The sequence below is a fragment of the Falco peregrinus genome, chromosome 6 (assembly GCF_023634155.1).
Source record: "Falco peregrinus isolate bFalPer1 chromosome 6, bFalPer1.pri, whole genome shotgun sequence".
NCBI classification, from domain to species: Eukaryota; Metazoa; Chordata; class Aves; order Falconiformes; family Falconidae; genus Falco; species Falco peregrinus.
Genome location: NC_073726.1, coordinates 70,464,811 through 70,481,254, shown reverse-complemented (window position 1 = coordinate 70,481,254; position 16,444 = coordinate 70,464,811). Strand labels below are relative to the sequence as shown.

At 44.0% G+C, this 16,444-nt stretch overlaps 2 protein-coding genes across 2 annotated transcripts in view; one reads left to right on the top strand and one right to left on the bottom strand.

Moving 5' to 3' along the window:
* The window catches only part of BCL2L13 (BCL2 like 13), a 44,658-nt gene extending 43,075 nt beyond the window's left edge, over positions 1-1,583 (bottom strand). The window contains exon 1 of the mRNA XM_055807543.1: positions 1,410-1,583. The gene's annotated coding sequence lies outside the window, so the exon portion shown is untranslated. The remainder of the gene's footprint in view (positions 1-1,409) is intronic.
* Positions 1,584-3,351: 1,768 nt separating this feature from the next.
* On the top strand, positions 3,352-15,203 carry ATP6V1E1 (ATPase H+ transporting V1 subunit E1). Its single transcript, XM_055807537.1, has 9 exons — positions 3,352-3,495; positions 7,022-7,087; positions 8,629-8,738; positions 9,205-9,271; positions 11,094-11,183; positions 12,525-12,593; positions 12,954-13,048; positions 13,917-14,004; positions 14,590-15,203. Exons 1-9 carry the CDS (start codon positions 3,463-3,465, stop codon positions 14,650-14,652), a joined length of 681 nt encoding a protein of 226 aa, XP_055663512.1. The 5' UTR covers positions 3,352-3,462; the 3' UTR covers positions 14,653-15,203.
* Positions 15,204-16,444: the final 1,241 nt, after the last annotated feature.

Genomic DNA, 16,444 nt, shown 5'->3' with positions numbered 1-16,444 from the left:
ATCCTCCCGATACCATACGTCAAGGAGTTGCAGGTCTATAAAACCACACCCCATATCAACAAGATGGAAAATATCCAAGTGCTCTGCACTTTACCAGGTGGCTTGTGTAGGGATTTTGGATGAGACCTGCATGTGCAGACTAGTTCAGCCTTGCAGCAGTTTGTCTCTGAAAACACTTCATGTAACAGGTAGGACTTTCCAAAGCACTCAACTGAGATCAAGTTGGAAGATAAATCCTTCAGAGTACTTTCCCAACAATATACGACAGTATGACGAAGAGATTGTTTTTAATAAACTAAGAACTACCAAGTTCAGACATGTCAATTTTTACTGGAAATTAATGAATATTGCATCCATTACTGATCCTCTGGTGGCACTTAATGGATATAAATACTGGAAAGTATGGCAGTTGTTTATCTGGGCACAGGTTTTAGTTGACCTTAGAGAGAAATGTGAGTGAGAATTCTAGGCAAACGGTTCTATTTTTCTTCTCGGAAGAAAAATAAAACCCATACCAGTTACCTACCATAAAGGTTCTCAGTCCCTTTCAGCTTTAAACCATCTTACAACACTAAATCATGACAAACCCAGCTTTCATTACCAAGCTGTAATTTCACTTCGTTTTTTTATTTGCCAGGCGCTACGTGGTTTGGAAAGCGAAGGCGAGGGAGGCCGCGCAGGTGAGGCAGAAGCCGGCACTCGCTCAAAGTTTCCACAGCGCCAGACAAACGCAGAGCCGGGGCAGACGAGCAGCCTGCAAGAGCGTAGCTTATACTCAGTTACTACGACGATGAATGAGATATTTATATCCGGGCAGGAACAGCAGGGAGCAAAAAGCCGGGATGAGTCAGCCGGCGGGGTCCGCGCGGGAGCCACAGCCTACGCGCACCGGGGCAGGTGCGGGCGGGCAGGCCGCGGCCCCTGCGGCGGGGGAGCCGCCGGCTCTCCTAGCCGCCCTTCAGGTCCCGCCGGGGGCGCAGCCCCTTCTCCCACACGGCGGGGCCCGCTCTAGGGCGGCGCCCGCCCCACAGCCCGCCGGCCGGGGACGCGCCGGGACCGGGGGACGCGTCCTTCAGCCGCAGGCACAGCGGGGGCGGGAGGGGGCAACGGCCGCCGAGGGGCGTGGCCCGGCCGCGCCCCGCCTCCGCGGGGAAGTTCTCCGGCTACCGACCCCGCGGGGAGCCGCCGGCGGCCCCAGCTCCCCTCCCCTCCCGGTCAGCGCGGCGGGGGGGGGGGGGTGGGGAGGAGGAGGAGGCGCCGAGCTGCCCAACCGCCGCGCTGTCCTCCTGCCCGCCCGCCCCCCCCCCCAGCTCCCGGCCGGCGCCGGCGGGGGGGGGGGGGGGGGGGGGGGTAAACAAACAAATAAATAAATAACTCGATCGCCCGCCCGCTCCCACCCCTTTCCTCACCTGCGAGCGCCGCGGGGCGCGGAGGGGGCGGGGAGGAGGAGGGAGCGGAGGGGGCGGGCGGGCCGGGCGAGGAGCGGCGCTGCTCCGGGTCGGTCCGCCGGGGGTGGTGGGCGCGCGCGCGCGCACGGCGGTGCGAGCTCTGCCCTAATTTGCCGCCGCCGCCGCCGCCGCCATGATGGAGGGGCGGGGAGGAGGGGACGGTGGCGGGGGCCGCACGTCACGGCGGTTTGTGCCGCGCGTCACGGCCCGCGCCGAGGGGCGGGGCCCGGCAGGACGCCTCTACCGTCGCGTGACTGGCCGGCGGGGCGGGAGGGGGCGGGGCCGGTCCTGTCTGTCTGGGCAGCGGCCGTGAGGCGGCGGTCCGGTGCCTCCCGCCGCTGGGCCTCGACGCGGGCAGCCCCTCTCCCGGGGCGGGGCGGGCCTGGCCTGGCCTGGCCTGGCCGGGTTTCCCGCGCTCCGGGGCACACACACAAAAGGCGGCGGCGGCCGCAGGGCTCGTGTTAACCCCTTCGCGTTTTCCTCGCAGGTTTTGAGGAAGAGAACGGGTGGCGGCTGATTTCCGCGGCCCTCGTCCGGTTCGCATGATCGCCGGTGTGAGCAAGCTGGGCCAGCGCCCCCCGCAGCAACCTCCCGTAGGGCTGGGGGGGCATAGGAAAGAACGAATATACTTCCAGTTGCTTTAATGTTATTTAGATCACACCCAAAGTAATAGTAAAGTGTTCTCAAACCCCAAAATACAAGTTGATTCCCTGCATTGTAACATAATCACAATGTGAAAAAAGAAATAAAGCTACATGTTTTTGTGAAAAGCTTTTTCATGTAGAAAAAAAAAAAGGCCCAGTAAAAATTGACAAAAGAGAAGCTGAGAAGGAGCATGGATATGACAAATAACACATCCGACACTTGATTTGCAAGGAACAGTTCTGTTTTTTCCAGTAAACGTACCTACAGAATGGAAACGGAATCTTCCCGCCAACAGGAATAAAATAGCATTACAGGTTATGAGGATTGCTTCAAATTTTACCGTCACGAATGGAGGCAGTATGAGAACTCCCAAAGAATCAGTGCATCGCAGAAGGTAATCGATAATAATAAACATGCTCTGGAGCCCCACCACGTATTCCTGCAACGAAATGCTGGTACCTCGGCTGTTCATCATAAAAGCACGACCAGCGCAAGGCGGCTGCTACAAGCCTTCCCCTGAGCCCGCGGCCTGAGGCCTCCCGCGGCCACCCCGGCCGCCCTGCCCCCGGCTCCAGCCGGCTCTTCCCTGCCACCTCCTGCTTCTCCCTGCACTCCTTCACGCCATCCCGCATCTCCGGCGCGGGTTAAAAAGATGGGTTTCATCTCTCTCTGCCAGTCCAAACTGGGAAGAACCGTGAGATTTTATAAATAGCATTTCACAATTTTATATAATCGATGGCTAACACTGACCTTAATATCGAAGCTCCCCGTGATGGGGAGGCCAAAGCACTGCCAAAACCAGCCTGCTTTAGGGCCTTACAAGCAAGTTTCTCAGTGTTTATTTTTCCTCTGCTACCAGTTAAACGCATTACGGCGTTTCTTGGCAGTAGCTCAACTCGTTTTGAAACCGAACACAGCATTCCCACCAATACACATGAGGGAAAGCCCCTGCCGGCAGCACCCCTGCTCCCTCAGGCTAAGCCCTGACCGTCCAAACCGCTACCCGTCACGGCTTGCCACCTGCGCGGCGCCGGGAGAACCGGCTGCCGCCTCTGCCACCGGGGGTAGGCGCCGAGGGCGCCCCGCACGCCGGCCCGCCGCCCCCGGCCTCCCGCCGCCCGTCCGTCACGACGAGCGCTGGAGACACGGCCAGGCCCAGCCACAAGATGGCAGCCTGCCACGCGCACAGACCCACCCCGGTGACGCCGGCCGGAGCTCGGGTTTCTATTGGCCCGGAGGAGCAGCGGGGCGGGGCCGTGACACAGCCGGCTGTGACCCGAACCGGATTTGATTCCGCTCGCTGTCGCCGACGGCTCCGGCTGCCTTACCTTCCGTCCCGTCCCGTCCCAACGCCGCCAACGCCACCGCCATGGCGCTCAGCGATGCCGACGTCCAGAAGCAGGTAGGGCCGCGGGCCCCAGCCCGAACGCGGGCCTGCGGCCCCGGAGCGGGCAGCGCAGCGGCTAGGGCCGCTGCTGGGTCTGCCTCCCCGCACTGCGCTGGGCCCGGCGCGGCCGGCGGGGAGCTGACAGGACGGAGCCAGCCTGGGGAAGGGAGGCACCGAGGGCAGGGCGGAGGGGGCGGCACCAGGCAGCGTCCTTGCCCTGAAGCCGTGCTAGGTGTGGGGCTCAGGTGAGCCCGAGCTGCAGGGCTGTTGCCTGGTGAAAGGCCAGTCGGAGAGGGAGGGGCAGTGGCCGCCCCGAGCCCCGCATCAGCAGAAGCGGCCGCTGTCAGCTGCGGCTGGGTTGCGAACAGGGTCTGCTGCTCCACAGTGGCGCTCTCGTGTGAGAGCAGGGGTGAAAGGGGAAGGATCTTGCCTGGGATCTTAGTAAGAAAGAGAAGTCCCTGAAAAAAATTATTTTTTTCCCTGGAGGGACTGGTCAGCCACCCATTGGGGAACTTCGTTGAGGCATTTTGATGATGTATGAATCCAGATTTGAATGAAAGGGATCACGAGTTGCCTTTATGCTGTCAGCAGTGTTTAATTGCACTTTAAGGCAGATAAATACGTTGCCTTAGCTAAGTTCTGTCTTTTTAGATGTTGCTGTCTAAGGACTTTCTACTCTGTTTTTTCTTACAACTATACTCCATCTCATTGACTGTAACTTAGCATTTGGGTGGGCTGTATAGCATCCTTGAATACATTTTTCAATTCTGTGACCAAAGCAGAGTAGCACAACCTGGGTTTCTCGTGCAATGGAAATTTACAACCCTGAAGTCTGTGGACACTTGGTGAGGCGGGACACTTTGTCCTTATTGACAGTAAACACTGCCCTTGCCTAAGAAAGCTGTTTTGAGTTGGGCTGAAAATCGTGTGCCATGTTAAAGACAGCACAGATCCAGTTAGCACTGGTCTGTGGAGTTTCCTACAGGTGATGAGCAGATCAGCCAAGTTCCCTTTGTCCTTTGCATGCAAGTGCTTCGAGTCTCACTTTCTCATTCAGTAAACATAGTCTCTTGGCAAGGAAGCATCACATTGAAAGTAAAATAAGTAGGTTGCCTTTCTCCAAAAGGGGCATTGTAATTACATTCTGTTGCCTTTTATCTGCAAAGCTTGGGGGTTTTTTTCTGCCTCTTCCGATAATAAAAAGAAAGCTGACATTGGGGTGGTCTTGCTCAGCCACCACAGACCTGAACTTCAAAGGTTATAGTTCAGGATCTGTTGGTATAGCAAACACGTAATGCCAATATCATTTCACATCTGCAACTTTCCTGTCATTGTTTTACACGTTTGAGCCTAGGGTGATCCTGTTAACTGGAAAAGAGAATGCTGCCAATGGCATGACAGTTCTGCATATGTATAAATCCAGTATCAACTGTCCAGCTGGTCCTCTGAACCCTTAACTACTTGCCATGGCACTTTCAATAATTTTCACTTTAAAATTCATCTCTCGTTAAGAGTTCTTGCCATTGATAGACTTGCTTTCTTGATTCTGTTAAAGGTGTTTAATAGATTGTTCCATCGAGCCAGTCTAACATCTAGAACTTCCATGGAACAGATAATCACACTGCTACTGATGGGGAAAACCCTCTCTTCCTTTCTGTTGGAAATACTGCTTTACTAAAGTTATTAACTTCCTTTAAAATTAATCAATGTTTTTAATACTAATCCTGTTTATAGATGTGGAAGTTTTACTTATGATGTCTTTTCATTTCCATGAAAAGCAAAAAGGTATTTTAGTACAACAGATTTTGAAGGAAAAAATTATGTTCAATCTTATCAGACATGGGGAAGTGGATGCCATGTTAGCTTGCTTCCATCTTATTCCTCTTTGTTGTTCAGAGGATGTTTCTTGAACACCCAGAACCGTTTAAAGTACTTTTTGAAAATGAAGAAACCAAACCAAACTGGAGGAAGTGACTCAGTAATGCAAGGGTTACTACTGCTACACAAATGTTCTTAGTCTCCTTCAACAGTAGGCTATTCAGCAAAATAATTTACTTTTTCTATATGCTTTTCTTGTCCTTTCTGAGATGCAGGTAGATCTAAAGCTTGGTTTAACCAGTCATCTAATCGGGCGAGCAGGGTAGGAAACTGACCCTGTAAGTAGACATGCACTTAGAAGTGTTGCAAACTGGAATTGAAAGAAAAATTGCTGATTCGATATCATATCGATGTAGCTCTTGTTGTTTGCTTCTCTGACTGCGTATGCTTAAAATCTTCTACTTGTCTGTTCACTTCTGTTTTTTCATCTATATGGGAATAGTACTGTTCTGCACATTGGCTCAGTTTTCACATTGCCACTTTCTTATGTCTATAAAATACTTCATTTTAATATGACATTATTTAAATACAATCTTTTGTGCAACTTTATGCAGACCAGCTTGTCTACAAAATGTATGTCATCACTAAGTGCAAGCAAAAAGTCAGTAGGTTTTTATAGTCTGCTCAAGTATGGTGCACTCCATCTGCCCTTGGAAATAGCTGTTACCTGTTCAAAGCTGCAGTTTGGTTGGACATGAGTCTTTACAGTCTGCCTGAAATGTGAACCTAAACATAGGCCTGGTCACAGAAAGGCATGTGATAAATAAGCAGAGCTGAGTATAATTGCTTTCCTTGTCTTTAAGCTGTTGGGCCTGTGCTTTATAGTGTTTTGAGGTGGTTTCAGAAAGGTTCTTCAAGTAGAATGTATTAGTGCATACCAAGCTCTAAAGCAGTATGTGATATACTTGGTGTGGTCTTGATCAACTACTGCTGCTGTCTCCTTCGCCAGCTCCTCCAAACTAACATGCAGCTGCTTTATAAAATCATTTTGAGTTGAACCGTACAGCAGCATTTTTTAAAAACCTTGTAAGTCTTTACAGAATGTATTACATTTTTTCAAGAAAGATTTCTCGGGTGTGTAAAGGAGCTTCTGGTTGTACAGATCTGACCGGAGTGGTCAGTAGCCCTTCACTTTGCTTCACTGGTCATCTAGTGTGGAAGGTGCAGGCTCATTCAAATGCCATCTATGCCTGATGTAGAGCAGGGATTCTATGTTAGTCTTCTGTGTTTCATGTAAATGTCATAACAGACAGAGTACTTTAATTTTACTGTGTGAGGATTTTTATTCTTTTTTCACTAATCCCAGGGGGAAGAGAAGTTGTTCTCACTAGTGAAGAATGAAAATACCCAGCCTTATGTTTATATAAATTTACTTTTGGGTTAGGTGGGTTTTTTTTGTACAGTTGCATATCTAAAGTGCATTCTTCTAACGACAGTGAAACAGAATTATATAGAATTATTTGGGGAAAAAAAATTCTTGTAATCTCTGTTAAGATGAACTGACTCTTTGACCTGTGTGCTCAATTTAATTTCCTTGAAAAACAACATTACATTAATTAGTAAATGGATGTGGAAGGCCGTACTGTACAAATGAGGAATATATATGTACTTCCTCTCATCAAAGTCCTTTCTAACAGAAAATATTTTCTCCCTCTTGTTACAGATCAAGCATATGATGGCTTTCATTGAGCAGGAAGCCAATGAAAAGGCTGAAGAAATAGATGCAAAGGTAAAAATGGAAGTGCAATGTCAGTAAGTGCAAAAGGAAAACTGCGTCTGACATCCTGTTTTGGTAGTTGCAGTCAGAGCAGTCCTAGAACACTTTTGTAAGCTACAGCTTACTTCACGTTTAGTTATTACGTAGCAAAAAATTATGCTTATGCTACCAAATAAAGTTGATATTTGTTAGCTTTTGACAAATGAAGGCAAGTTGGAGCTATTTTTTGATCAAAATTTTCTTAATGGCTCGTAAATATAAATTTATTCATATGCAAGTTCACTTTTTCATTTTTTAAGAAATCGGGAGAGCTGAGTGGTAATGTGAATAGACTGGATTAAGTGAAACACTTTCCTACAACTTCTATATATAACTTGACATCACTAAGGATTAAGGGAGTTCTCTGCATAATTATGAATTCTGCTAAGGTTTGTCATAACAAGCTATTACTGGAAGGCTTAATTTTAATTTTTGCTTGACTTCCATAGCATGTCAGGCAGAAACGTTAGTAGTAAATAAAAGCATTAATGCTTGTAATCTTGCACAAGCATACATGCATGTACTAAAATGACAAAAGATGAAAGTTAAACAGATTGAATTACGTTGGTGAAAGTTTGTTTGTTAAGCAGGTTCATAACTGTACCTAAACCTGTGTAGCCATATGCAGACTTAATTCTGTGATGTGATTTAGTAGGTATCCTGGGGAACTAAAACATAAATCCATATTAAAGGCATGAGTTGAATTACTTAGAGAATTGTTCAGTTAAGCCACAAGAGGCTGAGTTTAATATTAATCCGGTTATAGAATATAGATGTTTACTAAAGAAGGATTAATAGTGCCTTACAACCTTAACAATCTGCATTATAGCAATAATGAAATATCTTGTTGGTATTGGACTCGGCATATGTATTAGTAATAATATTTAATCTCCCCTAAACATTTAAATGTACACAAATACTTCATCAGTACAAAAGCAGGTATTGCTGATTATCTGCAAACATGAGTCAGAAGTTGAGATTGGATTCTCAGGTATAAATAGGAAAATTTGCCTTGTGTTTTCACATGCTGTCTGGCTAGGTTTTATTAAAAAGTAATAGCTATACTGCCCCTTTCCTTGTGTGAGAATTGCTTAAAGTAATTAAGTTTGTGAACACTGAGGGCTGGGTAGCTTGTTTTAGGTGGAATCTCTTGTAGCCAGAAAAGAGACTGATTCTACAATAACAAATCAGACCTGAAGCTCAGATAAAATGAGTTTTGCTTAACAGTATATAATAGTAATTTCGTGTCTGAGGAATAAATATTGCAAGGAAATAAGCATCAGTTAATTGATAAAATAAGCTGTATCTCAGTTAGCAAGGTTCTATTTAAGCAGAACATGTCTTCTACTGCCTTTGACTTGAGTGCTGGTTGACATGTTTTGCTAATACGAAGCCATAAATTGTATCATCCTAGTCTATGAATGTGCTCTGAAAGTGTGGCTGTTTCATTTTGATTCTGTTTTTTTCAGCCCGTGGAATCAATTTCCACTTCAGTTATTTAATTTTTACTGTAGGCAGAAGAAGAATTCAACATTGAGAAGGGTCGTCTTGTTCAGACACAGAGGCTGAAAATCATGGAGTATTATGAAAAGAAGGAGAAACAAATCGAACAGCAAAAGAAAATGTAAGTTGCTTGGGCTATATGGCTGACTTCAGAGCCTGAGCTAATTTTATACAAAACTGCTCTTCCCTGGCAAATAGGTAAACGTAGCCAATCTGTTTAGTCCTAATTATGAGTTTCTAGTTTTTCCCGAGGAGAAATTATCAAAGGTGAGCTATGGTAGTGTAACTGTTAGTAAGTGTGGTGAAAGAATCTCATACTTCTTTATGTAGTTAATGTCTAGAACTCTACCCTGGTCTGTTAGACTGGGACAAATGATCATATCGTGTTTAGTTTTGGTGGGTCTTTACTGGAGGGCGTAGTCTGCATTGTAGTCATTTATGCAAGTTCCGAAACATGCCAGTGGGTGAACAGGCTTTGTTATTAAATGTTGTAGTATTATCCTTAAATGTAAAGTATACAGTCAAACATTGCAGTTCTTCTGTCAAAGTCTGATGGATTGCTTCAACTCTTGTCGTGCAACTTGCAGTCAGATGTCCAACCTGATGAATCAAGCAAGACTGAAGGTCCTTAAGGCAAGGGATGACCTTATTGCAGTGAGTATCTCTGTAGTAAAGACACAGAGGTTCTATTTCTACCATCTGTTAGGAAGTGTTCTTAACCATTCTCTAAAGAAAAGTAATGATTTGTGATTTAGTGATGTTTGCTTCAACATACCAAAATGACTTTCCCAGTTGCTTTGGGCAGTCATTAAGGATTTAGTCCAGCTTCACTAATCTGCTTCAGCTTGTTTTCACAGTTTATATTACCTACTCTTTTAGGGAAATACAGTTCTCTCTGCCAGGAACATTGCAGGCAGGGTTGTATCTATCATTTGGACAATAGCTTATTTCTTTAAAGAGCAGGAACTCTTGTCTTGCATGGTTGGTAGAACTGTGGAGTGCTGTTTGCCTGAAGCAACATTTGTGCATTCAAGCTGTCATGGCTTAAGCAAGTAGGCTTATAAGGCCATTAACCAGGCTTTTCTGTCTCCTTTAGTGGCCCCTAGTATATGAAAAGTTTTGCTTCTTGTTCTAGTAGGTGACCAGTCTGTGTGTTGACATATAGTCTGTGTGATCATTTATCAGAGCAGGCTACGTTTAGTCTTAGTTCAGGCTCACTATGTTTATCTCACACCATGTGTAGTGTATTCTCGTTCTGCTGATTATATAGCTTGCAGGTTTCCTGTTACCTCTTACCCTGTCTCAGGAACAGTTTGAGTGTTCCATGTTCTGCTAGATGGTGCTGTTGAGCTATTGGAAAAGCTGTGAGACCTGTAGGAGTCAAAAAAGAAAAACTGGATAATGTTCAAGTTGATGCTACCGGGGAAAAAGGGGAGTTAGCAGAAGAAAATAACCAGTTTATTGATTCTTTAAACCTAGTTTCAAATTTTAGATTATATTCACAGAGAGGAGGAAGGTGGGTGGCTAAAGAGCTAACTATTGTGGCAGTCTCTGCTGGATAATCTTTCTCATTTATCAGCTGACTCAACCTCATGCTTCTGAGTAATACATAACACTCTTCCTCATTTTAAAACATTTTAAATCACATGCTGCTAGCTCTTTCTTCCCGTATCAGATCTTTGGCCTCTTTCCTGAACAAGAGAGATGAGCAGTTCCAGAAATGCTATGATACACTAGGGTAAACAGTTTAACTAGATTTGACCGTGGCATTAAATTGTGATAGTCTTGCATCCTAGGACTGATAGTGTTAACATGCACTCTTTTTTTAAATGCTGTGAGGCAGGACGGTAAAGAAAGGCTTACACCAAATCATGCAGTTTCTTTATTTTAAGTAGTTGGAGCTATGTTTGAGTTGACTTGAATTTCTTAAAAATTCAATCCCATCAGATACTAATTTGCTGAATGAAGATAATCAAAACCAGCTACTTTAAATTAAAAATGAGCTCTCACTTTTAAATTTTGACTTGCATTTACTTACAAATAAAAAATACCTAACCTGACTATTGTTTGATAAAAAGGTAAAAGTATTTCTTTGCTCGGCCACAAAGCTGAAAAATTGTTATTTGGGCAACTTGATTAGTTTTCATTAGGCAATGACTTACAACATATTTAGTTTGTCTGTCTGAATTAATATTATAACTACTGTCCTTTTACTGTGGAGGTCTCCCTTTTTCATGAAAAAGGAATTGTTGTCAGGTTATAAGGGTTCAGATCAGGGCAGGGAGAAGGGAACTGTTTGGAAAGGATATTGTGCCATGCACAGAGATGAAGGTCTAGCTTGGATGAACACCAGCTGGAGTGTACGTTTACGTGTTGGCAGGGTGTGATAGCTATAATAGGAGTACAGAAAGTTGGTAGGCATGAAACCAAATGCCAAACAGATGGGCTCTGCTGATCTGATTTCTTCTGAATGTAGGATTTACTGAATGAGGCCAAGCAGAGACTTGCCAAGGTGGTGAAGGATACTGCCAGGTACCAGACACTGCTGGACGGACTAGTTCTACAGGTAAATATTTAAATTTTAAAAAGTAGAGGTCCACATCCCTATCCTCTTAGGTATCTTTCTTCAAATATAATCCAGTAGAAGTTAGAATTCTATTGGAGTCTAGATGAAATGTTGATGGGTGACCTCTGAATTTCAAACATCACTTCTACTATACCTGTCAGTCTTGGATTCTGAACAGATAAGATTGCATCTTGTTTTGAGGTGTAAAACCTGACATACCAAGCAGCAGTTCCCTTGTAAGAATAATTGCAGATGCACACACATACATTGTAATGTGCATTTAGGATGCACACTTTAAGCTTCCATAGTAATTAATTGGATCTAATGCACCTTTGTCAAAAGCTGTTTCTCCAAACCTAGAAGTCAGTAGTTACCTGCTTTTAAAATCTTTTCGGCATTTGAGACTTGTAAGTCTTGGCTTTGACAAATTTGCTGTAGTATGGCATGAGTCTGTGACGGACAGACAAAGCAGAAATCAAAGCTTTGCTTACCCAGAATATACGGTCCTCAAGCCCCAGAAATCAAGTGCTAAAATCCAGTCGGCATTGGCCGGGGTCAGTGGTGTGACCACTAGTGCCACCTTCTGATGTGGATTGGCCCTGTTACTGGAAATTCACAGCAGCCAGCCACCAGCTCTCCTGTCCGCAGTCTGATGGCAGGATTTTCTTAATGGTGTTTGCTACCAGCTTGTGCTTCCGATTCGGCGTTGCTTGTTTGTTACTTAGGTCTGGTATTGCTGTACATCACACAAACCTGTCTCCCTCTTGCAAGCTGGCCACGTCTGTCTTGGCTCATTGTATTTGATCCAGTGAGGGACCTATACTCGTCAGTACGCACAGTTGAACTAGATGATTGCTTAGGTCCCTTTCAACTGGAATTAAACCTATTCTATTCTCATGTGTTACTACAGGAACTGCAAGGTGGGAATTATTAGAAAAGGCATCTGAAACTACTGCATGTCTTCTCCAAGAGCTGCATAGGAGAATACAGCTTGGCTGCATGCTCATTCTACTTAGATAGCAATGTTCCTTATGTATACATGTACATTGTCTGGGCACCTCAATCCTATGATACATACATTTAGTTGCACCTGAGTTCCAAACTTGAAGCTAACAAAGAAACACGTAATCCATAGTTCTAGGCTCTTTCCCAGATACTGGTGCTGTCCTCTCAGAACGTCTGTGTGAGGTGAACTTGCGAGCAAAGAACTAAATAAAAGAGGCTAATACTGCCAGGTTTTGGGTTTCAAATTGATCAGCTCCTTTCCTCTCCTGGGCATTAAATAATTCTAAAACAATTAAAAAGTTGACTTTCTGATACTGTAATGGTTATTTTGTGCAGGGTTTCTACCAGCTGCTTGAGCCCAGAATAGTTGTTCGTTGCAGGAAGCAGGATCTCCCTATAGTTAAGGTAAGACACCTGAAACAGTTTGACAGTATCCTGCTCACAAAGGCTGGGACCTGCCTGCAAATATTTGCTGCTCAGATCCCATCGGTGTGACACGAAAACAAGCTTTGCTTGCTGTGCTTCTGCTGCAGATACAATGCAAGAGAACAAGTGCACTTTGCAATTTGAGGATCATTTGCTTGCTTGGATGTTACCTAGAAAACTTTTAACATTGCTGCAATATTAAGAATAGTAATTGGTTTTGGCTCAAAAGCCATACTGAAATACATTTGCTTAATAATAGTAATAATAATAATAATAAAAAAAAAAAAGTGGTGCACTAGCATTTATCCGTGCTGATTGGAGGTTTATCTTGTATCCTAGACTGCTGTACAGAAGAGCATTCCCATCTACAAAAATGCCACAAAAAGGGATGTGGATGTTCACATTGACCAAGACAACTTCCTGCCAGAGGAAATGTAAGGAAAATGGGAGTCTTTTGTACGGAGCACTAACTTAATGAAACTCTTCAAACCACAGCTCTTACTAGAACAGTCTCAGAAAATTATGTATGGAATATCCTCACAGTGTGTCTGCTGCTGCTCTAGTGGAATTTGGCACTTCTTCGTGTTAATCAAGCGCAGACTCCAGAGTTTCCTCCAGACATGCACTGTCTCAATCAAAAATGTCAATAAAAGTTTAGCGTAAGCTCCAGACTGATTCACAGTACTGAAGTAGAGAATAACTGTATGTATAAACTTCACTGTTGGTCTTTTAAAGAGAGAGAATATAGATGCAGTCACGCTTTCTATCTCAAGGTGAAGTAAATTGAGTCATAAGGTGTTGCAGGATGATCACATAATGGGGTTTATGTCTGCTATGTCTTCAAAGCTCTGTTTCCATATAGTGTGACAAAGAACATGGCACAAATCCGTGTATTCTGATAATCAGCAATTTTCATGTATGGGCCAAAACCAGAAGTTATAGCACTCTTCCTCACATCCCAAAATCTGAAAGCTGTCTATTAATAATAAAATACAGAGTCTGAAGCTGTTTTGAAGTGACAAATTTCATACCTCCACTTGCATTTACATCATGCTAATGAGGACCCTTGTATGTAGCTGTGGTCTTTGATAACTCCAAAGATGCTTTGCGCTGCTGCTTCACTGGATCACTTTGTGCTGATTCCTATTAGGATGTGATCAAAAAAAGTTTGGTTTTTAAAGCATAAGAATCTTACCTACAAGTATCTGACTTGTACTGATTTGAGATGGTATCTCTGCTACATTCTGACTTTGAGATGTCTGATGGATTCCACAGATTATTTGTTTTTTCCCCACTTTCTAGTGCTGGAGGTGTTGAAATCTATAACAGTGATGGTAAAATTAAGGTTTCCAATACCCTGGAAAGTCGGCTGGACCTTGTAGCCCAGCAGGTGAGTTTCTCTAACAACAATTTGGACAAGATATAATTAACTAGTTTTGTCTTGTAGCAAAATCCTGGTGTTTGCAATGTGTCACAATAGCGTGGGATCAGATTTCAATGTGGATGACGAGAAGTTATTTTTGAATGGGAAGAAGCAAATTCCCTAGTGTTTGTGCTATTCTACAGCAAACATGGCTTTCCTCAGAATGATCCTTTTTGAATTAAGCATGAGCATAAAACTCTAGAAATTATGATACTGAAAGACTTGTTATGACTGCACTGCAGTCAAGACATTGAAAAGCTGAGGCTAACTCGGATTACTGAAGCCAGCTTGAGTATTAGAAACTTTGGGTGAGACCTGTTATACCCTAGTGGAAAAAACTAGCTCTGGCATCTCTTTGTTATGCTGCAGTATAGGCAGTCCTTTTAAGTCTATAGAGTAGCAGGTAATGATCAGATAAAGGCTTCAGAAAACTCAAATGAATTGACTTGCTAATTTTGAAGCCTAGCCTAGCTATTGTACAGTGCCTGCAATGAGGAATGTACAGCAATTGCATTGCCTGTTGCATCTGACTGATGTACTCTTTCTCAACAGATGATGCCAGAAATCAGAGTGGCTCTCTTTGGTGCTAATGCCAACAGGAAGTTTTTGGACTAAACCTCTATGAGAGAAGGTGGGATCTGTTCCGCTGCCATACTGAAGGGGATGCAAAAGCATCTGCTAATTTAAAAATCTTGAAATATAACATTACTGTGTCATCCAGTATCTGTTCTTCAATGGAATAATTTTGCATACCTGCTGTGCTTAGCCTCTCTACTTGTGGTTAGAATGTATCGCTTAAAGGATGTGAAGGCATACATATTCATTCAGAAGTGACACTAGAAAATGGAGGCGTTTGGGCTCTTGGCTTTCCTTGCACTGTTGTGGCTCTGTACAGACAAGTGGTCCGTTTAGGGTCACTCTCTTTGCTTTGGCCACATCTCTTTCAAATTGTCTAATCTGTGAAGTTACTGTGCTGCCGATGGGAACGCCCTTTTTGTTTAAGGTCTTCAGTTTATGGAGGGCATGCATTCCTTCCCAGGGTTAGTAGATTAGTTCATGTTACTTGGTCAGGCATTTCTCTTCTGTATATGTGAATTAAAAAACAAAAGCCTGAGCCTGTAAAACTTTTATTTATTAAAATAAAAATGCGTGTGTGTGTGTATGGAGTTCTTTGTAGCTTCTCTCGGGGGGACTGGCAGCAACGTTTGAAAAGTGGGCTTGTGTGCATAAGGACTTACTGCTTGAGGGCTGTGTGTAATAACTGTTCCGTGAAGCTAGAATTCAAGTGCATGGAGTACTGTCAAGCTATTGCTTCAATAATGTTGGATTGTAGGCAAGCCTTTTGAGTAGGACTCGAGGATGAGCTTGATGAACTTCATTCTTCCTGAAAAATGGGTCAGTAGTTTTGCTCCCTCCATTTTCTTTCACAGGAGACAACCAGAGTAACACAACTGCACTACTTAAATCCAGTCACAGGTTTGTTGCTTCTGTGCAGGGGATCCAAGCTGTGTGGTAGTAATGTAGTAATTAAATGTCAGAACCTGAGGACAACAGCTCACTCTGTTGCGGCTATTCTCTCTATTGTTAGAGTAACTATTAAGTTAAATAACAGTAGTGCAACTATAATTACCTAAGTTTTACTAATGCTTACTACTTTGCTTCTGCTGTGATGACTAGTATTGTCTCCACATTTTATGGCGTAGGACAGAAAAATTCTTGAGGTGACTTTCCGTACTACAAGCCTCTGCTAGAATACCTGACTTACTTGATGCTCAGTTCTGAAACTTGCTTCATGGAAGTAAGAAACTGATGAATTACAGCTTGAAATAATCTTCTCTAAGTATTGCAGTGGTTCAGGAATGATAGGAATTTTACATTGTGCCATGAAGAATACTTGCCAAGCTGCAGCAGTGCTGCTTTATGCAGTGTTTTTAATCTAAGGCCCTTTCTTCTCAAGCTGAAGTGCATGCCCTCATGTAAAGTAGACTCTAAGTGCTAGATAAGCCTTTTGCTGCCTCATTTCTCTAAAATGGATGTTGACTGCTAAGAAAATACTGAATCCAAACCTATGCATTCTGTTTCTGGAAGAAATGCTTTTGATTTCCTCTTACAAAGTAAGATTCTTTAGCTAAGTTGTTTTGGGGTTGGTGTTTGGTGGTTTATTGGTTGTTTTGTTGGGGTTTTTTTGTTCTATTGCTTCTTGCTGTTAAGTTTAGGTATCAGTTCTTGTTTTCCATATAGGTGGTTATGGTATTTATTGTTCTAGTGCTTTGCTTTTTGCTTGGTTCTATGTCTGGGCAGTAAGTGTATCTGAACTAAAGTCCTACTCTTTCTAGATTTTGGGTAACTGTTACAGCTTTCATCTTTGCAACTGTCAGTGATCAAGCTTCCTGCCTAAGCACTGGAC

Excerpts from the sequence above, each read along its gene's own strand:
- ATP6V1E1 (XM_055807537.1), top strand. The coding sequence starts at position 3,463 with ATGGCGCTCAGCGATGCCGACGTCCAGAAGCAG. Across the intron at positions 8,739-9,204 it reads ATCGAACAGCAAAAGAAAAT|TCAGATGTCCAACCTGATGA; the intron begins GTAAGTTGCTTG and ends TGCAACTTGCAG. Across the intron at positions 12,594-12,953 it reads AGGATCTCCCTATAGTTAAG|ACTGCTGTACAGAAGAGCAT; the intron begins GTAAGACACCTG and ends CTTGTATCCTAG.